General features: G+C 35.6%; 1 protein-coding gene across 1 annotated transcript in view; it reads right to left on the bottom strand.

Annotated features, from left to right (window-relative positions):
* Nucleotides 1-27420, bottom strand: part of ELP4 (elongator acetyltransferase complex subunit 4) — a 149916-nt gene that overhangs the window by 100908 nt on the left and 21588 nt on the right. Inside the window, exons 4-6 of the mRNA XM_055814759.1 lie at nt 18199-18330; nt 12712-12851; nt 2578-2662 (exon numbers count right to left, since the gene is read on the bottom strand). Coding sequence (XP_055670734.1) covers nt 2578-2662; nt 12712-12851; nt 18199-18330 — 357 coding nt within the window. The remainder of the gene's footprint in view (nt 1-2577; nt 2663-12711; nt 12852-18198; nt 18331-27420) is intronic.

A 27420-nucleotide genomic window follows, 5' to 3' on the forward strand; every position in this document is an offset into this window, starting at 1 on the left:
GCACAAAGTCATGCAGGACAGTCAAGTATCAATCTATGTGGGCCAACAGCAAACGGTCCCATCAAACTAATGTTAACTAATCATACTAGGTCCTAGAGATGCCTGACCAATTTTTCAGAGGTCTACTAAACCTCTAAAAGTAGTTTTCACTAATTTTGCTAACTGTGTTAAACCTCTGTCAGCTGGGGTGAGTCACATTCTGATCATTTTTCTCCAGACCCCTCATCAAATACTCGTAAAAAGGCGTAGTAAGTCTAAGTATCATTGGGATACTAATGTGAAAGTAGCCAAAAATATCTGCAAGTTTTAACAGTCAAGTTAAACTTTTCCTTTGAATCCAGATTAAACAAGGAACACATTTCTAGACCTCAACAGTCTAGAGATTTTGGAAGGATTATACTTCACAGTACACAGAATTCAGAATTAGTGGCATCAACTTCTGTCATTCACAGACAGTGACTAACTGATCTACTTAAAGTCAGTAAGTAAATCTCTTGAAAGTTCAGTACCTCCCTGCTACATTTTGGTCCTTGCAGTTTTCTCTGAACCTCATGAAAGCCAATGCCAATAGGACCTACCCAAAATGGAAAGCATTATTTGGGAGAGATGAGCATACATGCACATACTTCTCAGAAGCTTGTATTATTATTATATACAGGAAAGGACACAGGTCCAGAAGAATACAAGCTGGTCCTTACTCTACAGTCTTCACATCTGGCTTCTAAAAAAGTACTCTTGAAGGCTTAGTAAATAGAAGGGGATATGGAGTAGCAGAGAGGTTAATTTATCAGAGATTTGGATGATAAAAGGTTACAAGGCATGTTCTGGGCCATAACTACATTCAACTCTGGACGTAATTTTTAAGAAGTGTGTATTACATGTTGCTTCTAAATGTATGTAACTTGAGTGTACAAAGAAGGATGATGCATGGGGAAAAGAGGAATCTTAAAAGAAAGTAACAGAAACCAATCCAGGAAATCATATGCATTATCTCCCTTGAAACAGAAACAACTACACAAGTGCTAATGGATTTCTAGATGGATAAACTGGCCTGAAAAAAGACTCTTTTTCTAACTTTTAAAGCTTCACCTCAGAAACTTATATATGTCATTTAGCAAACATATACTGAGTTGAAGTTCTGGTTTTGCTTTATTAACACTACCAAGACATTCTGAAACAATGAACAAGTACAGAAAATAACTATCCATATCTTTAATTTTTCCCTGCTTGCAAGGAACCCCCCAAAATACCAACCTTCATTTTCTTTTACATGTAAAAAAATATTCAGGAATATACAAAGAAAAATAAGAAACACCAGCCTAATCTCTTCAGTAGGAGGTTGTTTGCTGGCTGAAGGCTGGCAGGGTGTTTGTTTCTCTCAGCGCTGCTCCTTGCAGCCAGCAAGCTCTCGGGCTTCCACAGGACCTGTCACCGTGCGGGAGGAGCATCCCTGTGCACGGTGCCTTACCGTAGGATGACATGCCTGTTGCCATGGCTACCACAGCAAGTGGGGAGAGGTGCCTGTCAGGGACCAATATACTTCTCTAGACTGGCACTGCCACCAAAGGGAAGGCAAGCTCTCCCATAAATCTCAGCAGACTAAACACCAAACACAAATAACCTAAATTTACACACAAGTGTTCTGCGCAGGTAACATTGCTAAAACATACTCTTAGACACAAAAAATATACACTCCAACATTATCTTCCCTGCAAAAATGATTTCTAAGATATTCAACTGGTAATAGTACACAGTCTCATATTATATTCTCTGAGGCTCTCCAGCACCTATACTAATTAACTTCTAACACCGTAACATTTCCATCATACAACAATAAAGATAACCACCTATCAATTAAACATATACATATATATATAATATATTAGTTTAGTTCCACCTACTCCAAGGGACTCGCATATTACTGAATATGACAAAGAATAATACATAGGGCACTGTTCAAATTAGAAAAGGGCTTCCCGCCTATATTGTTATGCTTAAAATGTTTCTGATTACCCACAGTATGATTTATGAAGAGTACAGAAATCTTCAGAAGTCCTGTACGCTGTTTTGCTTTGTAAGTTGAAAAAGCATTCTTATTTCTTTACTTGTGTTTCAATGCTCACTATATAAAGATGCACACCATTTGATTCATTAAAAAATTCACTCCGGTTAAGCCAATGGTGAAAAAATCTGGAAGTTTAAGATTTAATGTTCAGTCACAAAAGTCTTGAACACATTATGGCTAGAGCAACTTTGGAAAAAAATACTATAAGGGAAAATGTGTTTTCCTTAATTAGATTATATTTGACAATCCATTTATTAGCTAATTGCACATAATATGCATTTTATTGATGCTGGCTTACAGTTTTTTTCTCGCACAGTCTGTGTATCTGTAACAGGTAAAAACTCCAAATGCACATTAAAATATGAACCCCACTATTTGCTTGTTCACTTTAGCAATGATTAGAAACAGCTTGGTCCTTGTTACTTTTTCCAAGACCTCCTTGTGCCACCCTTGAAAATTCAGAAAACAACATTAGTTACAGGATTACAGAAGAGTATGAGGGACTTCAGTACCTGGGCATCAGAGCCATCAAACCCTTCCTGGTAAATGATCCTCTGAATGGACTGAAGCAGCCTTGTGTAAGCACTGTTCATATTACTGTTGGTAAGAAGAAATAGTTTAGTAACACATTTTAATACTCTCCTATATATGTTTCTAACAGCTGTATTAAAAATAAATATAAGTAGACACAGCTTTCAGTTTGGAAGGGTCATATAGAAAAAAGGTGTTGTAGAAATAAAAAGCCAAGCATCTTTGAATAAAGTTGACATTATAAGCAGTTGTGATTGCTTAATGCCAACTAGTTCAGTGCTCAGACATTTAGTGAAAGCTAAAATCTCCAGGGATTAAGATAACTTAATTATGTCAGGCTCACTTACATCTAGAAGATTAATGATTTAACGTATCAACTTAAAGTTGAAACCAGCACACTACTAATCTTCTATAACTGACAAAGATCTACCCAATTGTTATTCCAAGTATACCTAATCAATGCCCTGATGGACACAGTTGACTTTCTATTACTGCAAATTTTCATACATACAACTGCTATGATAATCAAAACCAACAAAAGACAAAAAAAGACAATATTTTCACAATTAAAAAGTTCACATAGCTAATTTTGTTTTTTAGTATTTTTTCTGATACCACACCAGAGCATAAGATACATCCTGCTACGCTATTTTGTATCCATAGAGGTGTTATTACTGCTTCATTTGCAAGACAGCATAATTGTGAGGTAGAATCTATTTTATGTATTATTTAGAAAATACAACAAAATAAAAATAAAAAAGAGCAGCAAACCAGTGGCTAAAAATGGGTTTAAGCAGACTTAAAACCAAATGAAAGTTCAGCAAATTGTTTTGTCGAAGTCTTAGAAGATCCAGTTCCTGCATGTCCAAAGCATTTCTTCAGATATGCTCGTGCTCTCCAGTCTGCAGGCTAACACATACAAAGGATGGAAAGTCCTAATCTTTACTTTAAAAAAGCAAGCCAGTTGTTCACTTCTGAAGAACATATACTGTTCTCTTAAATCTCATAGAACATACTGCCTTGTGTGTCTGGACTTGATGTAGGTTCCTCACTGCAGCTGCGAGTTTAAGTCGTTCTATCTTTTCTAGCTTTGGCATTTCCTTCCAGTCTTACTAATTACCATCATGCATTGTGGATTCAAATTTTTTTGTGTACTTCAGAAATATGGAAGATTGTTTCAAAAAATTTGCCTCTAAAAATATTCTTACTTGCTCCACTCATTTTATATGCCTGGTCTAATAACAGCCCTGGTTGAAAGGGACCTTGAAAGATCACCTGGTCCAGACATGAATGAAGCTATTCCCATTACTTCAGTAAGAGTCAGAAATATTATCCAAATGTATTTTAGTAATGAATGCCTAAATAAACCCAAATAAATTTGCTTTCATACATTTGCACGTACAACAACGTTTCTGAGCAGCACTTGAGTTACAAACCTGTCTTTTCTACCATTGGTTTAACTCAGAATTCTATATTTCTTTCAAGAAAACAGTATCAACCCAACCCCAATCCCCTCAATGATATATTTAAGTTATAAACATCTACAATCAAAAGTCATATAGTCATAATAAAGTTGAGTTTTGCAATACTCAATGTCAGAAAACATTAAGAGATGACCTTTCTCAGATATGAATAAAAGGGAAAGCTTCCAAATTAAACTCCATTTATTTGTTTTCAGATTTCGTGCCCTAGAAGGCTACTGGTTAAACTGATGTACCTTCATAATTTAATACTATGAAATTCACAGCTGAAAACAACTGGCAACGTGACATATAATGTGCAAAGTCTGGCTTGCTATACAAAAAAAAGCATCTCAAACAAAAGAAGGAGTAAATTTTGCTTATGAAGTCAATTACTTTCCTAGCATTTAGTTGCAAAAGGAATGGCTGTGTAAAATGTTATAACTATACTGTCTAGCAGGTGGCAGTTTACAGGGCAGGTGGAAGGGAAGAGGGCTTTAGCCTCCATGCTAACCAAAATGTCTTCTCTTTCCATGTCGTCACATTACTGCAACACACACACCACCCTTGTTGCTTGCACAGTGCTGCAATTTCTCCCCAGTTTTGCCAGAGCTGCAGAGAATTTGCAACACTTCACAATAACCAGAAGCATTCATGTATCCTTTTGGATATCCCTTTGTCCTTTTGCAAAAGATAGAAACTGCTGCTCACCAATATTAGGAAGGAGTTTGCAACTATCGTATAGCCACAGCCACCGGAACACAGTATGTGCAATAAGAAAAGATGACTGTGGTCTTTGTTACCACACACTAGCATTTTCAAGCTTGTGTATCTACCACTTTGCTTATGAGTATTACCATGCTATCTACAGGGATGCCAGAGAATATACTACAATCACAACACACTTCAATTCCTGATTTATTACTAACTTGCTTTTAGAAGTTAGGGGATAAAAAATATAAAATACCTAAAGCATCAGCAGAATTAAACAGTCCCAAAATTAAAACAAGCAAATAAAAGAGATCTCTAATTAATCCATCAGAAAAAGATTTGCAGCAAAGAAAGAATTAAAGCAAATAATGTGATGCATATAGATTTTTTAAAACCTAAAAATAGCTGCTCTTCTACTTCTTGCTAAAGTATTAATGGTTTATTTGAATTTGAACCATGCTGTGTAAATAAATATTGTGGAAACAGTATTTCTAAAACCAAGTTGCATTACCCTTCTGGCAATGTTTGTCATAATATTTAAGGAAGGAAATAAGGTATTTCTTATTTTCTAATTTCTAGTCTTTTTTTTTTTGGCTTTGTTACTAACCACCATTTAATTCTGATAATGAGTTTAAACAATTCCTTCTTTACTCTTTTTTTTTTTGTTTAGCAATTTAGTAATGGATAAAGCAGGAGCTGGCAAGAAGGTATCCTGGTTACAATGGAGCCTCTGACTTCTCTGTTGATAGTTTCTAAGCAGTTAAAAAAGGTTAAGTTATCAAGGGTATGACAAATAGCCTTATTATGTATAAGGAGACTCCATTAGGGAAGACAGTCAAACCTGTTCTAAATTTATCAGTAAATCTAGACTCTAGATAAACGTGTTCTTTTTCAAAAAAAGTAAAACTTGCGGTAAAACTTACAAGTATTATTGAAAAACTAGTTCCCTTGTTTATCAAACTTTCTCTTCTGGTAATTGCAACTGAACAATAAGGATAGAAGTAGAGGAGTAAAAAGTAAACTTTTTCTGTGATGCACGGAGTTATCACAGAGGATATTTCTGTCTTCCTGTTAAGTACCAGCATTAGCAATGCAATGAAAACGACACCAGAATATCCTAGCAACAGCAACAGGAAAACAGTGCTGTCAACTGCACAACCTCATTGACCTGGTCCTAGCATTAGGGCCAGGACATAACTGCCCTTCACTAACATAAAAAATAATGAGATAAGGAGAAGGTTTATGCCTTCTTTTGGCACCGAACAGCTAGTCCCATTTACTGCTTCCTTTAGAACAGATATCCCAATCTGTTTTGAATTAATACTTATCATGGGGCAATGGACTTCTATCTGTCTTGAGTGGTTATCCAAAAGGGGACCCTGTAACCTAATTTAGCCATCAGGTACCAGAACTACAGGAAGAAGAGCAAACACAGTACTCCTCATCTCCCCCCCTCAAAAAGCAGATACACATCCATGCATACAAAAACACAGGAAAGATAAGAAAGATTGATCCAAACTTTAAAGGTGAACAAATCATGCACATAACCTCCAAATCTGATCTTTAATTGCAAAATAAAAGGCCAGTCAATAACTTAGTTCTGCCTAATCAGTCGAAGAATCTCCTTTCTTTGCAAGTCCATAAAGAAGCCAAGTGCTTGTATGGATAGGAAGAGGGACATGTGTATAGACATACATGATTTCTAAAAATGACTAAGAGTTTCTGGCCCAAATGAAGCCTTTATATCTCTGATCCCACAAGGAAAGCACTTTAATTACCTTGCAATAGACATTAGCTACAATTATGGAGACAGTTCACTCACTGAAGAACAGTTTAAATAAAATATGTTCCTTAATGTGACGCTAGAGAATTAGGAGCACCAAGATGATTTGGTGAGGGGTCTACAGAACAAACCTTATGAGGAGCAGCTGCGGGAACTGGGGTTATTTAGTCTGGAGAAAAGGAGGCTGCGGAGAGACCTTGACACTTTCTACAACTACCTGAACGAAGGCTGTAGCAAACTGGGTGTTGGTCTCTTTTCCCAAGTAACAAGTGATAGGTCAAGAGGAAATGGCCCTAAGTTGCATCAGGGGAGGTTTAGATTGGATATTAGGAAAAATTTGTTGACCAAAAGGTTGTCAAGCACTGGAACAGGCTGCCCAGGGAAGTGGTTGGGTCACCATCCCTGGAGGTTTTTAAAAGCCATGTAGATGTGGCACACAGGGACAGGGTTTAGTGGTGGACTTGGCAGTGCCAGGTTAACAGCTCGACCTAATGATCTTAAAGGTCCTTCCCAACCTAAACAATTCTATGAGTTGGTTCTTTTTACAAATATATGGCTCTTATGACACAAAACATTATGACAAAGGACCTTGCTTATTAAAAGAAGCAGCACTGGTTTTCCAACAATTGTAAAATATATGCTCCCTATACTCACTGTTCCTGTTAGAGGCATATTAGCTATACAGGAAAACGTGGTACATTACTTGTCTTGTATATTTTCTGCTTTAACTGCATGATCTGTTTTTTGCTGTTACATCCCTGAGTGGTGAAAGGAAAGGAGTGCAAAGGATAGTTTTGTTGCCCACCCCTTCCGAAAGAAGGGTGGGGGAAGAAAACAGTTCCAAATGTCAAGGAGGAAAAATGAAACCTAAGACCTCCAAAGCTAGTCACCCACTACTTGAAAAAGAAAAGGAAAAGTAAGGCTAGTCAACAAGGTGAATGCTAGGTGCATCTAACAAGTTAGAGATTAAGTACATTCTTTGAGGAACATTGATTACATACAAAAGTAGCAGGTCTCTATCAGGAAAACCCAAAAAGGACAATAATGAGGGAATGCCTTATTCATATCAGTACTATGATAATTTAATCAAAAAAGTGCAATAAAACGTATATATATATATATTGAGCATCTAAAATCTTTTTTTACAATTACCAGCTCATCATGGCAGAATATATAGCTTATGACCTCAATGTGGAATGTGTATGTTGGGTTAGATACACTTCCCACAATGACTACATAATTTAAGGTGCCTCTTCAATGGCTGTAGTTACAGGACGATAACAATTTATTTCAGCCTGAACTTAAACCATGCTGTGCTCTGCTGCATTACAAATATTTAGAATGGCTCACGTTAGCTAAAATAAGGTGGAAACATTTTGAGAAGATGGAAGAGTTTTTCTTTTTTTGTCCCTGTAATTCCTAAATTTTTGCGACTTCTAATACAATAAAGAGGTATCATCAATCAACAATACCATTTACCTACAGAAAATTATATATTAGGCAAAACTATCAGTTTCCACTTCTTCCTCAACCTCTGCATGAGTGACAAAAGCAAAACATTCTTAGATTTAAAAAAAAAAAAGGCAAAACCATCACTAATTTTAATCTGCACTCCTACATGATTTAACAGAAAATTTCATTTAGCAGTATCTATACTGATACATAACTTGCAAAGTATACCCTTTAGAAAGTAATGAAATCTTTCACAAACATCCCATAATACATAGCCTATTAATGTAAATTATTTCAATAATAAACTATCCCCTTTCTTTAAAGTGCCTCCTTATTTTTGAAGGATTTGTCAGCTTTCAGTGTTAACACATTTTCTGTCAATCTTCTTTTGAGAAATTACATTGAAAAATCATACCCTTAGATATTTTCTGAATTTCAAGTCATATTTGTAACATTTTTCTTAGTTCCTTCCAGGCTATCAGTACTTTTTTTGAGGTACTGTCTACCTAATAGATTATAGAGATTTCACAGTGCTATAGAGGTAACTGGCATTACACGACCAGGTGGTTTTCTGGCGATGCACCTCAGACTGCAGTCTGAGAACCTTACATCTAAGAAATTACATCCTCAAAGTGGAGACTTGTAAAGTTGCCATGTCCATGCTCCTAGTTCACTGTAACAGCAAAAGAGGTTAGCTCAGGCTCTCAGTGGGACCTTCAAGCAATCAAAGATGAGAACTAATACAAATTGTTGACTTCTATTGGAAGGGTTAACTGTAACTATCATATTATTTTCTTTCAAATCATTGTCTAGTTAATCAAGAGAACAGAAATTTTTACTATTCTATTTACTTCTATTGAGGTTAGCTTAGAAGCCAGAAGCATTGTATTGATTTTCCAAACAGTAATGTCAACAAAATAATAACCTTTCCCTCTCCTTTTTATAAACTTTATTTAATGACATCATCCTGACAGGATTGTGAGCTCATTTTAATTCCTTGAGAAAGGAATGCTTCATTCAGAGTTTAATCACAATATTTGTAAAAAATACAGTACAAGCCCATTGGGTTTCTGTAAACTTATACATGTTTTGGGAGCAGCGCAATAATTGGTAACGTTCATACTTAGTTTTGTACTTAATACACTAAGACTAATGTGTATTAAAGAATCATAGAAGATTGGGATGAAAAGGACCTCAGGAGGTCTGACAGATATTTACCTAACTTGCCCTTAGAAATTTTCAGTGATGGAGATTCTACAATACTCCCAACTTGTGTCTGCAAGGAAACTTCTTCCCATGCTAATCATTAGAAAAAATACCTCATTTCCAGCCCATATTTCTACTGCTGCAGTTTACTGTAGCCCGTTACTGCTTGTCCTACCTTCAGCACACATCAGTTACCACCCTCTGCATGTCAATTTTTAATGTGCTTCAAGACTTTCCTTAGATATGTCCAAGAACTTCCACTCTTCCCTCACAGGCCACAGATCCCAGTTCTCGATGCATACCCGTTTTCACAACCTTTTTTAGCTGATCCAGAGTTCTCTTGAACGATTCCATCACAAACTGGGCAGCCTTGTTATGGCTGAGCAGAACAGAAATACTTTGCTGCACATCTTTCACATTAAGCTCCATGCTTTTCAAATTATGCTGTTTGGTAGCATTAATCACTCAACACTGCTAATATATGCTATGTTCAAGACACTTTATAACTTCAGATCTTCTTCTGGAGACCTGCTAGACTATTTTATTTGTTCAATTAATTATTCCTACTAGTATGATATTTGACATGTCTTCACTCAATTCCATACAGTTTATTCCAGATCACTGACCTAAATCTTCTTAAATTCTACTTCTATTATCTAATCTGCATGCAATTATTCCTTAGTCTTTTTTCCAAATTTGACATTACGACTGCAAGAAAGATACCCATTACTCAGGATACATATCAAGCCAAATTAGTACTAGATTATTACCAGACCCAACGCTGGGATAAAGCCTGGTACTTCACTCAGGTTCAACTGTGACTCAGTGACAGCTTATTTAGAAGATAAGGATTTAACAATCAACATGACAAAAAGAAAGCCGTCAAACCAGGCTGTGTTCCTCCTTTGACATTATAACAGACTTTATCAATGGAGAGTATCTCCTGTTTCATTTTAGAGCTTTTTGACTTTATCCCAGTTGAATACCCATAAGCAAACAAAGGAAACATACTGGTGAAACCACCCTAGAAGCTCAAAAATAGAATATATTATTTTTTCTGGTAATTTTTGGAGCACGCATGTTATCCCACAGATGTCTTCACCTTCTCTCCTTAAAGACAGGGATTTCTTTGGCCTTTTTGACTTTGTGGAACTCTGACAATTCTATATGTTTTACTGATGGACTTCATCAGGTCCCAGTTTGAAAACATTTATGTATTTTCTAACCTTGCCTTGCTTTATGCAAATTGGGTGGTCCAATTTGCTGATACTAACTGTGCTAGGTGCACATCAGTTTGGGGATTGGGGTAATGGGAGGAAGAGCTTTTCTCCACTTCCATCATTTTTTAAGAACTCCAACCATACAATATTGATGAAGAAAAGTTGAAATTCCAGTTCACTTTATTTTTTAAATGTGTGTCAAAATTGAATGACTGTAATTATGGGAATCTTAAATCCTCCATTTCTCTACAGTTAAATTTTATTTCAGAGGCTGTAATCCTGAAAAATTCTTCCCATCTTGTCTTAACCTTGACCTGCTGCAGCAACCTTTTTAACAGAGGGAATCCAAAACCAGTGGTGCTTGTGGTCAGGAAAGACAACAATCAAAGTCAGAAGATGAATGATCTACTGTAAATGAAGAAAGAGATACAGCCCACTCTTCACAGTTCCCACAGATTTCTGCCCGAGAGTTCACTATTCCCAATGTGTTCTTTATTCCTCCCTGTCCCTTATCACTTTGCATTGTGTCTAAGAAAACTATATTTAGAATGGTGGTTGTCTGTTACTTTGGTGCCAGCCTTTACTCCCAACACCACAATTCTTTAATTTCCTCAGGAGAGGCCTCTTGAAAGAGACCCATGTGGGTGCAGGGAGAAGAAAGGGAGATAAACCTTCCAAAATCCATCTTTATTTGATCATGTTTCTCACTTCAGCACTCTGTGTTCTACCAATTTGCCAAGCAAATTAACTAAATCTAATCTTTCCATTAGATTAAAACTAAAAATAAGAATAGAATTCATATGGCAAGAATGATGAAGTTTTGTCAGGATAGCACACAAGGAAAATATCAGAGTTAAGTAAGGCTTATAAAATCAAATGCGTAAAAGTTAAAGTCCTCTTACTATACTATACGTATGAGTTAATTTTATTTTAATGTAAAATGTAGAAATACTTTACAGCCATAGAGTTAGTGGAATTAAGCACACTCATGAGACACTCTAGTTACTAGAGAAAAGAGAAAGGGAGTCAAATTGCTCAATAACAATATGAGCACTTGCTACTTATCTGTCAGATACTGTTGTGTCTATCTTCTATGGTCCTGCTACTAAACAATAACAACAACAATAATAATAATTCATAATATATAAAGTTGGTTCAAATATTTACTATAGAAAGGATAAAATATGAGTTCTTTGCTTTCTCCTAAAAATGTATTTTTACAAATCAGACACATTTGATCATGTAACACAGAAACAAATTACAAAGAGACTTGGCTTTTGCTTTTCCACAACTCCAAGAAAGGTGCTTCATACTGTGCTTCTTTCATAAAACTCAGGTTTTATCTTTGAGCGTACCGTAATGAAAATTAATCACAATAAAGTATAAAAATGTCTCCAAAAAAAGATACAACGGATGTGCGTGCTACAGGCTATATGAGTCTTTGCTACTGTCACTCATTTTCTCTTGGTCTTCCGTAATTCCTTACTGATAAGACATAAACTATAAAAAGTTACTCATTTAGAGAAGTTTATGATTTTCTTTGGAATTAAGGGTGTTGTGTAAGACGTAATTAGTTATTGTAATTCTATTCACAGTATTTAGTATGTTCCTTAGGTGAAGCTGTAGGATGTAAGAAGTAAAAGTCACATAGAACTAATGTGATTTTTCCCCACTATTTTGTGAAGTTTCTCCACTGCTTTGCGTATGTGACTCAGCACACTTCCCTCTTTGCCTTTACAGTTCTTAACTTGATAGGGAGGGGTGGTAACAACTTCTTCCATCACAACTATGTTCTTCTACATTCTAAGCTATGTAGGTCAAGGACGGCTTGTTGTCTTAGCCCTAAAACTGCATGGATATCTTCCTCAGACCGATAGCCACCCGACAGACACATCTCCAAAAGCTGATGGGGCATGGTGCTCAGGGAGTAGTTGACAGACAGACAATAATAGTTCTCCCCAGTCCCCACACTCAGCTGTCAGCAGCACTGGACTGAACATGCAGCTGTGTCCTAGGCTGCCCCAGTAATGTCTGCCTTAATTGTCCTGCCAACTTTCTTCCTCCCACAGTGGAGGAGTCAGTATATTGAGCTGTCTCTGTGCCACAGTAGCTTTGCTGCCAGTCATGGCATGTAGCACTGACTCGAGAACCACAGCTGAACTGCTTGCGAGCCATGTGTGGCTACAAGATTTTTCACAGCAAGTGTGAAGCAAAAAAATCCTTTACAATAATATGCAGACAAAATCTGAACACACAACAAAAGCATGTGGTATTACAACTTACCACGTTTTCATTTTAGGCTGTGAAGATAATTCTTCAGGAAGGTAAAAACTGTGCCATTTTATGGACTGAAACAGTTCTGGAGACATTGTTTTAGAAACGTCATAATAATGGCCAAACTTTGTAGATGTTGTTGGGCTGGCCTGTGGAAACAACAATAGTGATTACAATAATTATTAAATTATTATCTGTCAAAAGACAATCATTAACTAGAAATACACTTGAAAGAAACTTCCGGATTTTTTTTCTCATTCAGTTTAAGCATAAACTTCAAGCATATACTGTTAAGTTTTGGTTCCTTTGTTGACATTCTATAATGTGAATTTTTCACACAGAATTCAACCTTCACTGTTCCAAGTTGCATCACCAAAGTGCAGTCAGATACTTAAAGAAATGTATTTTTGCACATGTTCTAGGCCTATGATCACAAATTTCAAAAGGCCAGATATATGAAATGTGCAGACCATGATGTGTTCCACCTATCTGACTTTTCAGTATCTGGGAATTATATGGTGCTACAAAAACATTTTGAGCTGACTTTGAAATGTTTCACTTTTTTAATTTATGATCAGTAAGAAAAAATACCATTGCCTTCATATATCTAATTTTAACAGAAAACTGTACAAGAGAGGAAATAGTTAAAAACTACATTTAATTTTTTGAATTTGGAATAAATAGCAGGTTAAGCATCACATAGACCTTACACACAATAACCATGGTTTACTACAATGAAGATACTTTTTATCAGCTCTCAATTTTGGGTATATAGAACATCATAAACCCCCAAATCTAACATCTTTACTGCCCTTCCCATTAAAAGAAAAAAGCTACCCTGGAAAGAACAGTCAAGGAGAGTAAACCTCAGAGGCAAGTTATTTTCCTCCAGAGAAGGAAAACACCTGGCACAAATGCAAATCACTGTATAGTATTTCTTAATGTACACAATGTAAAGGAGTAAGAGATTACCAAAGCAATATTAAAATTGATCTTTAGGTTATGGCACAAACATCGCTGTGCTCCTGACCAGAATATTTCTCATCAATGGTTCTAATACTTTTGAGAAAAAGAAAGGTCATTTTGAATAACCAAGTTTCATAATACAAGTATCAATCAAACCCACAATATTTCTAACTGGTATGATGCCTTGACCAAGAAAGGTGCTGGATCCTAGACTTTTAACAGCAGCTTTGCAGGTCAAAAGAAAGACCATATATTGGTTTATTTTGAGGACAACTGCTCTAAGCCTGGACTGCATCTGAAGTGTGCACTGTACAATGCAGGCATGTGCAAAAATAAAGTCATTTTTCTATTTCCCAACTCCTAAGACTTACTGCTAAGCTGAATCCCTCATAACAGTCAAGAGCCACCTCCCATATTAAATGATAAATTATTAAAATAAAATTAAATTTCTCAAAAGTTGTGAAGGAGAATAGGTGAGACAGAAAAGGTAAGCACTGAAAGTAAGGGAGATGTTGAAGACATATTTACACTGAAGAACAGAATGCCTTTTAAAGGTTGTTCTGAAGAGAAGTTTGGATTGGTAGGTAAAATGAAATGCTATTTTGTTTGTACTTAAGAGTGTGGAATTACTTTTGAAAAGTGACCAGAAATACCCTCAATGCCTTGAAATGTTTCTCAATAGGTTCTATAACAACTTAGAATATTCTGTAAAAGGATTTTTCTTTTAAGCTGGCCAATATATACGTTTTCTCTACTATCTGAAAGTTGAGCAGACTTGTGTGTATATGCAATGAACATTCTCTGGAATAACTGCTCCAAATTCAACATTTGCTCTCGCTGTATACAGGAATGATGTCAGGTATACTGAATTATTACAGTAATGGGATCCCAATAATTTTTGTGTGTTGAGCAACAAATGATTTAGTTCCAACTCCAACTGTTACAGAAAGCTTGTGGTTTTCATAAATCTTGGTCTTGCTAATAAAATAAGTACTGTAACAGTAAAATGAATGAATACAGACAATAACAGACACAGCCATTTATTTATAGTTAGCTTTCCGAAATCAGTCATGCTATGTATTTGCACAACTTTACTTCATGCTTCAGCTTACCAAAAATATATTAAACTGTTAATATTATTAAAATAATTTGATTTAGAGCACATATTTTGAAATTATTTGATTAATGGATGTTAGGCCCTGTCAGTTATCAAGAGAATATAAATAGTAACAATTATACAATATCTTTCCTACAAAAAGAACAAAATAACCAAACTAAACCCAAACTTTTCATTAAAACAAATATTTTTAATGAAAAAAAGCCCCCAAAATTGCTCATGTACATCTAGCCATAAGAGGCAGATCAGTTTTACTCAAAAAAAGACAGCCACATTCTGTAAGTCAGTGTTCCATTTTACTATCAGTGCCTGATTGTTAAAGAAGGAATTCCAACAAAACATAACAATCTGTCAAAATCTGAATATTTTTAATGTAAAATGTAACTTAATTTAAAACGAGGATTCTGAAAGCAATTTAAACAGGAGCTGTTCTTTGGCCTATAATCTATTCTTTATCCGGATTACAGATCAGAATGTTTTTACTGCAATCTCTGCCAGAGCTCATCTTTTTATTGTGTACTTCCAAGCCCCCTTAATGTTTTAGAAAGGCCTTGACTAACTGAACTTTGATCTGATGTCTTCATTGAGAAAAGCTCCAGGTTGCCCATTTCAGATGCAAATCCTTACTGAGGCCCAATAGAGTTTAGTAAAGACAGCAAAAAAGAAGAAACAAGAAGTTTCCAGGATCCTCTTTGAGAATCCTGAGGCACATTGGTGTCCTTAATCCACCCTGCTGCATGGATTAAGGTAGGTGATAACCTCTCTTGATTCAAAAGAATAAGCACAGTGCCTACAAACTGGGTGGAGACTAGGATTTGGCTATAATAAAACACCATGCAATAAAAGCTCGGTCTATGTCAGAAGCCTATGAATAGGCCTCAATGTACTGCATTCCCAGGCTTAGCGGGGAAGCTTGCAAAAAGCCTACCTGAATCAAGTAAGCATGAATAATCTGCCTTAGCAGAATGACCATGGAGAGTGCGGAGCAGAGACTTTCCATTCCTCTTAAGTTTGATCTGATAAATTTATCACTGGATTGAAGGCTCAAGCCTGTTCTTTCCTGGATTCCTATTTTGCACAAGGAGAAATACACTGAATTGTCAGTGACCAGAGCGTGCTTTTATGCTACCGTCTGCTGTTAATGTTTCTAATTGCAATACTAATGTGCTAGAAATCTCAGATTTAGGATGAATCAAGGCAGAAAATTGATTTCATGCTGTGACAGTTTATATATTGCCCCAAGAACATAAGCAGTTCATTCAAAAAAAAAAAAAAAAAAGAAAAAGAAAGAAAAGAAAAGAAAAACCCACACTGTCTTGCATTGCAAAATAGGCCATCCATATACTCAAAAGTTTACATTAAATTAACCTCTGATACAGATGAAAGTTACAAACTGGCAAAGGTGCATCAAGCACATGACCTGTTACTCTGAGACATTTCTTATAAATCCATGTTTTTCTGATGTACAAGGTATATGCAATATGTAAAGAGAAGCTGTGATAGTTATGAAGAGTACTAATATAAATACCATGCATAAGAACATAAGTGAGTTACCTTGCTAGTCCGTATGAGGTCTAATAAATGGGAAGGGAATATGTGAACTATGAATGAAAATCTTTTATTACTTAGAAATGAAAACTAAACCAGATACTGGATGGAGAAGTTTTCTGCTAACATTTTTAGAGTTCTAGTTAAAAGCAAAGCTATTTTTTCTCTTTCATACTTGAAACTATTTTACAGCAGTTTCTGAAAATGTACTAGTTTATTAGTTCAATCAGTTTGGAAAATGCACCTTGAAATTTGATTCAACATTATTTTTTTTTAGCCAAAAGAAAACTTACAGAATAAATCACAACCAAGTTGTGAATTAAATGATAGTACTATGTGCATTAAACATCCAGAGTGCTGCAAGGCAACATCAGATTTTTTCTCAATGGAGTATATTCACCAATCAAATTAACTTAGCACAGCACCAAAATTTTATAATTGCATTATAAAATACTGAGTAATATCAATTTCAAAACTGTTTTTCACTAAGTAGAATATCCTGAGGAATTTTAAGGTATAGATAGCCTAAGAATTAGACTTTTATTTGCAAGTTTTATTTCTTGAAATAAATTTAACATAAACATAAAAACTGTTGTACCTCAACTATTCAGAATGATCAGCATCCAATTCAGAAAGTGACAATGATAACAAGGGAAACAGTCCACAAAAGATTGACCACTTTATTCTATCTTGCATAATCAAGGACAAGTACATTATGTATTGCAGAGAAATACTGTATTAGTGGAAGAAGTGATTACTTCTGTGAAGTTACAGAAGATGAGTGCACACCTAACTGTATTATTTATGTTTTCCTATTTTCTTAGAACATCAGAACACTATTTGTTAACAACATGCAATTGTTTCCATATCAATGTATGAAGAATTCTGCTAGATTTTAAAACAGACAAATTATTTTGGGGATGGTTCAGAGTGGCACAGCAAGCTCCACAATAATTTGATTATTGTGGATTATATGATTACCCTGGAGGCTGTTTGATTTGGCATGTCACCATATATAAGTCTTTTCTGATACAACTATATAGCCATGTCTGTGCAATTTCACAGAAAACCAAACATGCCAGGCCTTGTAAGATCATTTTGTCACATTCCAATTATGTTTTTTAAGAATATGACTGAACTTACTAGGCAGTTATGACTACATCTAAAACAGAATTTATAAGTGTAGGCTAAAATGTATAGACAAGTTTTTTGTTCTCGATAGTAAAAAAATGCTCTGATTTTATTGAAGGTTGATTGTGCTACTGGATTAAATAAGGAAGTCACCAGCCACAGGAGATACGTTATTCACAAACAACTGTAAACTCTGAAAGACTGACCACTGGGCTTGTTTCTTCTATTCTCCCTGCACAGTGATTAGTTTCTAGTGACAGTGAAGTTGATATAATCTCAAGTGCTTACTTTAGTTGTTATGCACATGGATAAGCAGGTCAAGAGCTTGCATCGACACAGTACTTTCACTACAGAGAACTAGTAAGTACTGTTGATTAAACCTACTTAAGTAATCTGTGTACAACTAAATTCAGGCAAAGTTTGCAAGTGACCCACTTATTCACACTTTTGTAAAAAGCTGTTTCAATTTAATAATACTCATTGAAAAATCCCATGTAACTTTAATGTTTTTTACTTTTGAATTATTAATGTCTGTATTAAGTTTTCTAGTTCCTGCGAACTCTCAGAATCCCTTTCTCTCTGTATCTCTAATAATCCAAAATATAGTGGTGGACGATGATTTACCCTCAGGAGGCAATCCTGTTCAGTTCTCTTGTCTAGATTCTACTGGAAAGCATTTGCTCTGCAAATTCATTTTGATTACAAGAGGAAAAAATGTATGAAATACTAATTACCTCCAATTTTGGTAAATTTTGGTAGCGCCAGGCTATTTTCATAGAATCCTGAAAATCTCCAGACTTAACAGCTGTTGTTTCTTCTCCCAATTCATTTTTGTAGGTGTCATCAAGCAAAGGGGCTGGAAGTTCCTACAGGTGGAGAGCAAAAGAATGTCAGCCATCTACAGTACAAATGGCAGTTCAGATTTTTATCCCCACCCCGGGAAACAGTTAGCTAGTACAGTTATCTTAATATAAATGGATAGCTGTAAAATCTGTAGCAAAACTTGAATAAAACAACTGTTCTGAAAGACTGGCTCCTACTAATACTGTGTGAAAAAACCCATGTAATTATTATGGGAAAAATGAATTACACAAACATAAGAGAATGCAGAATGGAAATGTCACACTGTATGCTCTGCTTTACACAAACACCACATCTTGAGCAGCTCCGTATTCCTTTTTTTTTTTTTTTTTTAATCTTCCTTTAAAGGTTGATACCCTAAACTATTCTATTTCTCAGAACAGAGAAGTTCCCCACAAAGTGAATTCAAGCCTATTTTATAATTAGATCACTTTTCCTTGTTAGCTTCTGTAATTCTTTCGAAAGTATTCGCCAGACAACAGCCTACAGACACAGACTGAAAACAACTGTAACAGGATGGCTTGAATTTTCTCTTCTGCTAAACATTAGGCATGATATCTACTAATGATAGATACCTCATAAACACAAACAAGGGAGTAAACGGAAGGGCAAATATTTAATCCTGGAATTTTTATAATTTTCTAATGCAAACATTTCTGGTTCAAAGAAAACAAAAAGCATTGCACACAGGTGGATTTAATTGTTCTGTGAGGACAGAACTGCAGCTTTGACTTAGACCTAGATTAAGAACAATGTTTTACTACAGTTGGACTCTATGATCTTAAAGGTCTTTTCCAGCCAAAATGATTCTATGATTATAAATTTTCTGCCTTCTACCTTTGTTGCACTGCTGACAAAGTAAACAGTACTGAGTGGCTATCAAGCACAGGATTCGAAATTTATGCACTGGGCTTCAACACCTCCTATTAAGTACAACCAAGTTTTCTGTCCCAACTTTATAACTCATCTGTGTAAGCCGGAGGGCACAGGAACTCTTTATCTGCTTAAAAAAGATCAAGACTTATTTGAAAACTAAGTTTTTGTTAAGCTAACCCTCTTGAGAGAGAACAGAGAGGTGGTCTCCAGAATTAAAAATATACAGGGCTAGCCAGGATCTCTGTTACAAGGTACTAAGTGTGAGGATGTGAAAAAACAAATTTGAAAACTTCAGAAGAATCTCCTTTAGGTGTAGGATACGCATAAAAACAGTGAACATAGGCAGAGCTGGTACTGACCACAAACATATAAATGACATTCACGCTTTATGTAGGCAGACATGGTACAGGCACACATAGAAGGAAGACAAAGAAAGTTTAAATAAATCCATTTTGTCTTTAGTATTACACTAATTCAGTATTAAGGAATATGGGAGAGAAAACCTTTATATAGTTCAATATGTAACCTTATGAACAACATGCGTTATTTTTGATTCTTTAGTGTGAATTAACGTAATATCTATAGTTTTTGACAAAATTGAGAACAAATGTTTCTACATTCAGAACAGTTGTTTCTGTCTCTCGTTCAGTGGTTGGTCAATACACCCTCCAAGGTAAAAGGTCATGGAAGCTATGAAAACTTTTATGTACTTACTTCAACCAAGTTGCAGACTAGAACAACTGTACCTATGTATTTCAGCAGCTAAACAGAAGATGCAAGCCATACCTCTGAGCAAATTATTTTATTTACTTTCTTTTTGCAAATGAACTGCAAAAGCCTGGTAAAGTCTATTTATGAGAATGGTTATGTAAGAGTTAAATTTTCAGCTTGCTTAAAAGATACACCTGTATACAATAAACTCATATTGCTGCAGTTGCAAAAATTAAGCTTTTATGAGTAGGAAAGATTAATGAAGATTATAATTTTAAATTATTATTTACAGTATTCATTACAGTTACAGGTTTATAACAGATGTTATAGTAAAAAAAGAAATTTACTTTTGTCTAAGTTTCCTTATATCTACCCAGAAAGAAAGCAAGGAAACTTTCAAAGATTTCTGACAGGAGAAAATGAAAACAGAACACTTTACTGAAAGGTTCTGAGAAAGCATAAATACAAACATGAGCTGATGAGCATGTCAGTGCATTTCACATATATGCAGATACAATTTATTTGCATTTACTTCTAAGAGTTTCCTATCTTTACTTTTAAAAGGATTTTTCTAAAAAGAAGAATGTTCTTTTGAACTTCTAATTTTATAGCTCAGATATCCACATTAAAGAGTAAATAATCTTGGTTTCCAATTAAGGTGCTATTTTGAAGACAAATTACTGATCAGTTAAAACTATTATGCAGATTTAATTTCCCAATAAAGTTATTCATAGATTTAAGCTGGCTAATGTGTAAAGGTTGTTCTTTTTCAGTGAAGAGCTGGTGATACATGACCATCTCAAAATATTGCTCAATTATAGTAATTAAATAAATAAAATCAATCTTAATTTTAAAAGTGAGTTCTGTAAAGGAATATTTTTGCAGGCCAAAACAACACTTCCAGATACCCGTTCTTTTCATTCACCAAGATCAACTGGCTCCCAGGTAGTACCTGCAACTTTTTGAGTGGTGGGGCACCTCTGTTTTTCTGAAAACAAGATGCCAGCCACAGTTTGGAAGAGATCATGAAATCCTGCCTAAGCATTTAATCAAACTCCCTGAGATGCTACCACTGACAGAACAATTTGCTACCTCATCCTGCTGTAGTATCTGTCACTGGGCAGCTTCTCACATCATCTGCAAAGCTGAAATCCAGGAAATGGCATATTTTACTATTCACCTTTACTCTAAGCAAACCTAGCACCAATATTTTATTAAAGTTATTTAATATTTTTCTGCTCTAGAATCACTGCATACCTGTCAGTTGTACTGCTGGTTCATTGTTATTATGTAATAATTGGCAAATACAAATTTGAGACAGGGACATTTAGCTATATACATTTGCTTTCCTATAACCACACATAATGTATGTTTTACAAAGAGACTATTTTACACTAAAATAGAACAGAGGTCAAGACAATAAGGGGTGAAAGGTTCTTCAAGCATTACTCATAAAGTACAAGCTACTTCACTCATGTAACACTGAAAAAAAGTTCCTGCCTTGCAGTCAAGCACAGTACAAAACCTTCCTACAGGGCACTATGTGGAAGGGAGACACTACAAATAGTAGCTGTTGACACCCTAGAACAGGGTTCCTCAAACTACGGCCCGTGAGCCGGATATGGCCCCCCAGGGTCCTCAGTCTGGCCCCTGGTATTTACAGAACCCCCCTGCCCCCTGCCCCCACCAGAGGTTTGCGGGGGGGGGGGGAGGGGGGGGGCGGAAACCAAGCAGCCGCAGATGACTGCCTGCCACTTCATCCACGCACTGGCCCCCTGTTTAAAAAGTTTGAGGACCCCTGATCTAGAAGCTCAAGTCCAAAACAAGCAGAGACACAATACCAATGCAACAATTAGGCACTGTGGTACACCTTAACTGTTAACAGGAGTAAAGCAGATGAAGAGATCACGGAAAAATGGTTTCACCTGAAGCTGATAAAGATTTTGGCTTTCAGAGATGAAAATCTAAGTATTCATCTGCAGTAGCCTTTTTTGCCAATATAGTTCAGTTTTCATATCTGACATAATAAAGAGGGTTTATTCTCACATAATAAAGAACTTCTAACATTGTAAAATGGTTGTCTAAGCATGACTAAAATCACACAAAGCAACATGAGAAGACCTGACACTCAGTACCATGGCAGTTAGCAGACACATCAGCTTAGGTCTGGTGTACGCTGTCTTGTCCCTTGCTGCCCCACAGAAGGAAGCAGGAGCACTTGAAGAACTCTCATACAAAAAGCAATCCTTATTTCCTCCGCTGCTTTTCCATAATGCAGTTACATAGTAACTACCATGCTTAGCTGAATAATATGTTTCATAGATGTTCTCGTCCCTATGCAAGATATGTGTTCACATGATGCAGCAAGATTAAGACATTTCTGGGGCTACTAGGTCTCACAGCCATTGAATTTTCTAACCCAACAAACACTGTGCTCTAAAGCAAACATAGCCTGAATCATAATCTTGCATGTGGTGGTTGTGAAATTTATGGCTTCTTAGTAGGCTTTGTACATAATTCAGCTGCAATCTGGAAAATGTAGTCTGCCTTTAGAGCTGACTGGTATTTTGAAGACCCATTGCTTGAGCTCCTCTTGGTATATTAACTTGATAAATATATTCCAAGATGTTGTACTTAAGCACAAATAGGAAAAAGAATTCCAAACCTATTAATGGACTGAATATATTTGTAATTTGAACACATTTTAGAGAAAGATTAACAAACAGAACTAATAAAGCTCATTTACCTCCAGATTTGCATCCTAACTTTATCACTATTATCCCAGCTTCTGTTTACCCTCATTTCTCTCCCATTTACACCAAATTGTAGGAAAGCAAGGCAGAACATGCAGTTGCTGATTGAAGGTACATCTATGATGCCCAGAAGCAAACATGCATGCCTTCATTAGCCTGGTAAAAGACTAAACAGAATACATAGGTGATTGTTTTCTTAGGATGTACTGATTCATGCATCCCAGTCCATAATTTTTAAAAATCTTTTAACTAAATCTTTATATAAGCACATTTGGAAAGGGAGAGAGCTTAAAACTGGTTAGTAGCCTTGAGACTTGGGAGAATTACAGACACAGAACACAGCTATATAAACCTGCTTTACGGGAAATCTTGAAAATCTTGAAATTGAAATTATCCAAACAGTTTAATCTTCATATCCTCTTTTCATCTTCATGATAACCAGAACTGGAATAAAAGACTTTTCCCTCTTCTGACACTGCAAATTAAGTGCTATGCTTTGTTTCAAGGAAATAGCTCTTTCCAAACCTGACCATGGCCAACTGATAGAGAACATGTAACTCAGAAAAACTCCCCAGTTCTCATGACATGGGTATATTCTCAAAGATAAAGGCTGGCTGGTTGTATATATACTTCACAGCTCTTCAATGTGATGAAAGGTTTCACTACTGTCCAAGAACTACAAAGTATTCATCAGTTCTCAGATTGTTCTTAAAAACAGAAGGAAAAATGAAAGAATTATGGAAAGGGTGAAGCAGACCAGCAGCCAAACTAGCCACAGAACAGAGGCGTCCTCTGGCACAGCTATACAAAAACTGAACTGAAAACTACACAGCAGAACACATACAGAGATCAGTGGAGGGCATGGTTTCTATGAGCAACATTTAAATATGGCTAAGCCTGGGCTTCTCCTCAAAATATGTGCATGTTGGAGATTCAAGAGCTTTAGCACAACACCCTTTTTCCCAGATACACTACAAACTGAGAAACAAAGACACTAGTTTCCAGCAGTCTTATTAAATCCTTATTTATGTTTGAGAACTGTGTTTCTCCATCACATGTAAAAAGCACTTAAATTCTGCAGAGAAATTATCAGAATTTTAAAAAGGATTTGGGATTTTGAGGCTATTTAGGATTAAATAAATTTATATTCTTAGAATCAAAATCAGAATTTCAGAATACAAGATTATTAAAATGTTTAAAAGTTACTTCCAAAATCTCATACAGAATTTTGAAATAAAAGTGTTATTTAAACTAAAGACTAAGAAAAGAGAGTTGATTTCTCAGCCCATAATATCTCTATTTAACCTCTTTCTGCTTAAAAATATCTCAGCTTCCATACCTTACAGCTTTGAAAAGGTTTGGGACTGACAATTTTGTGGCATCAGTGTGTCAGCTCCTTAGAACTGTTACATTCTCCCAGGCTAAAAAAAGACAAATCTCTCATAAGGTAAATAAAAAAACAAAGCATGTAGCAGTGCATTAGTTAAAATAAAAAAAAAGAAAACAAGCATTTCTTGGGGTCAACTAAAATACAAGTCTTCGCTATGCAGCATGAATACAGAAAAAGGCAGACAAGTGCTAAAGTTACTAATTGCAGTTTGGTTGGGGCCTTTGTGTCTAGAGTGAGATGTAGTAGGGAGGAAAAAAGGAGGAAGCTTGTTGGTATGTTTTAAAATAAAAAAATCAGTTTTGGGAAAAAAATAATTCTAAAGTGCTAATACTAAATGACAGTGCAAGGAAAACAATTTTGTTTCCTATGAACTAAGCTTATGAAAGTTTTATTGCAAATATGAAATAATTTATTTCATTAACAAATCTTTTATCTTTGTAAGAAAATGGTGTACAACCTGTATCTGCTAGCAATCCAGGTCCTTCTGTGTCTGCTGCCACATTACTTTGCCTGCCTTGTTTTGGCAGATGCACGAAGCAAAATCAGATTCTAACAGTTTGACCTCTCTCACTTCTTATGTTCTCTAGGGGATAATAAAATCCAAGATACAATCCCACAGCAGTTAATGAAGCTTAACCTCACACCCTCTTAATTACCAATGCATTACACCAACTATAGGCATCATACTCCTCTCTAAGCTATTTTACAATGCTAAAGAAGTACTACTGTGCTATTATTTAGCAACATAATCCAAGCTGTATGTGAAATCCCTCTTATATAAAATCCTTTGATCCTTACGGGTTTCAATAACTGTGTAATTAATAGTACTTAAGAATTTAAAACATTATCTATTTATGTATCAATAAATATGTTGTTCACACGGTTTTATGCAACTACTTTGCAATGTAGTATCATCACAGCTATGATTAAATGAAATAAAAAAATATTAAGGGGAGTACGATTCACTGTTGATCTCTAACTGCAACAATATTTAAATAGTTTAAACTCACATGTATTTAAGGCTTTTTTTCATTATGCTAATTTTTAGTATTTAAAGGATACCAGATGGTAAGTCAGGAAGGGTAAATATTTTCTTTTCAATAATGTATTATATAAATGTCAGTTTAAAGGGCCCTACTCCCAAAAGGGGGGAGGATTCTATTTTGCTTGTAAACACTTGTGAAGACAAGGTCTATTGTTAAAGAACACAAATGACTGGATACAGAATTTTTCTCCTCTCAGTGGCCCTTGTACAACAATTTATTTCAACCTCCAGGTAAGGCTGTTCTATGGAAATTTTTCTTTGACATACAAGAGGACCAAATGGATGTCAACCCAGGATAAACGAGAATTGTGTGAAGGAAAAAAGGAAGTAATATTCCTCTCTTTTATGAATTAAAAAAGGTTAATTGAAAGTACTCTAAGGGGTATTTTTTGTTAACCCATGGCAATATATTCTCTGCTTATCACACACAGAAGTAAACTCTACAGTCAAGTCATAGAGCTCTCTGCTCTAACTTCCTTGCACTGTGGCTCCACTTGACAACACTGAAATCCAGGAAGGCATATGAGAAGACTGGGTATTTTTTTTGTTAATCTTTTTCTGAATCAGTTCATGAATGGTTAAGTTAGTAAAAGGTAAGTACAACAAAAAAAAAGAACGACATATCAAAAAAAGTAATGTGAAGAAACTAAATAAAACTGGGAATGCCCTTGTCCAAAATTCTGTAAACTCTGCTGCACTGTACAATGAAGTAGCCTAAACAGATTTAATAATGGCATTATTCATGAAGACCTTTAGAGATGAGCACTGTAAGCAACAGTTTACTAACTGAGCAAATAAATTCTACAAAGTTACCAACTAGATGTGTAAAACAGTTATTTGTGAAAACTGAAACCTAAACACTTGGCTTTTTTAAGCTACTACTTTTATGATACATTTAACAGGCTAAGTAAGACCCAAGTTTAAAAACAAACCTAATTTCATAACTAAGACAATGAATGAAAATATCCTAAAAAACAGCCAAGACTGGTAGATAGGAATCCTGAAGTTTGAGTGAAACATTTATTTCCTCTGGTTCTGGAAAATCTTTTTATTAGATTGGTTTGAACTTTTGACAAAGACTAAGCTTTACACTTTAGATGGTTCCCAGCGTGGGTACTGCTTAAAAGGATTTCATTCTTTTTAAACAGAAGTGATTAATTTTTTCCCAGCATCCTCTTTCACAATCATACAATGTCTCTCTCAAATTTAAAACACAGTTTTTTAATGCAGAAAATATATAATTAAAATATTTGCATTTTAATACAGAAAGACATAAAATAGATATTCCATTTACCCAACATGCAAGCAAGAAAACCAAACAGATGAACAAGAACTATATAATAAAGAAATTAGATTTTTCAAAGGAACTTTCAAACCCTGAGACAGCTGCCAGGGTCAGCTTCAACCCTAGTCTTTGTGCCAAAAGGCTATCTTTACTTCAGAAAAGAGAGATAATAGGTGGCAGGAAAGTTCACTAGTGCTGTAAATGTAATTGGATTTCTGTGTATTAAGTGATAACATTTAACAGCACGCAGCAGCTGAATCACTGTAACAAGCTCATGTATTTTGAAAATACAATTGGGAAAAAAAGGATGATAGGAATGTAGCCCTAGTTGCATATATATTTTTACCTTTCAAGTCGTTATGCTTTTAGTTTCTTTATGTAGCATCTAAAAATGTCAGATGACAGGAAAAAATACCTCTTGCATTCATACACAGCTTCTTTCACAACACCAGATAGCGAAGAGACTGTAAGGGGTTAGAATAGTGCTTTGAAAATGAAAGCTTGGAAAGCCCTGGTCACCAGCATTATCATTTCTTCCAGGTTTCCATTCTTCCTTTTGACAAAAGTGTTTTAGAGTCATATCTACGAGGGGAAAAATGCAAGTATCATGGTTGAATGTACTTTGCTGGAATAAAAAAGTCCATGTAGACAGCTACACTTTCTTTCAGAAGGTTGTTTGCATACACAGTAATATAACACTGAAGCTCAGTGGGTTGTTTATTGTTGTTGTTTTATTAAAAAGCCCCCTGGAAATAACAAGTGACGCTGCATTTTTCCCTTTCACTGTAGTACCCCACACCACTCGTGTGGTTTCTCCTGACTGACTTGACTTCGGACTACATCCAGCAAACACAGTGAAGCTGTATATCTGATACATGTGCACGCTAAGGGCTTTACCTCTCCAGAGGATCTTCTCTGTAGTTCTCCACAGAGCAGTTTGCACATTGTTAATTTTCAAACCTGGAAGTACAATGACACCAGATGTACAAGGTATATACCGCTTCATTCCTTAGTATGGTACACCTCAAAGGACTT

The sequence above is a fragment of the Falco peregrinus genome, chromosome 9 (assembly GCF_023634155.1).
Source record: "Falco peregrinus isolate bFalPer1 chromosome 9, bFalPer1.pri, whole genome shotgun sequence".
NCBI classification, from domain to species: Eukaryota; Metazoa; Chordata; class Aves; order Falconiformes; family Falconidae; genus Falco; species Falco peregrinus.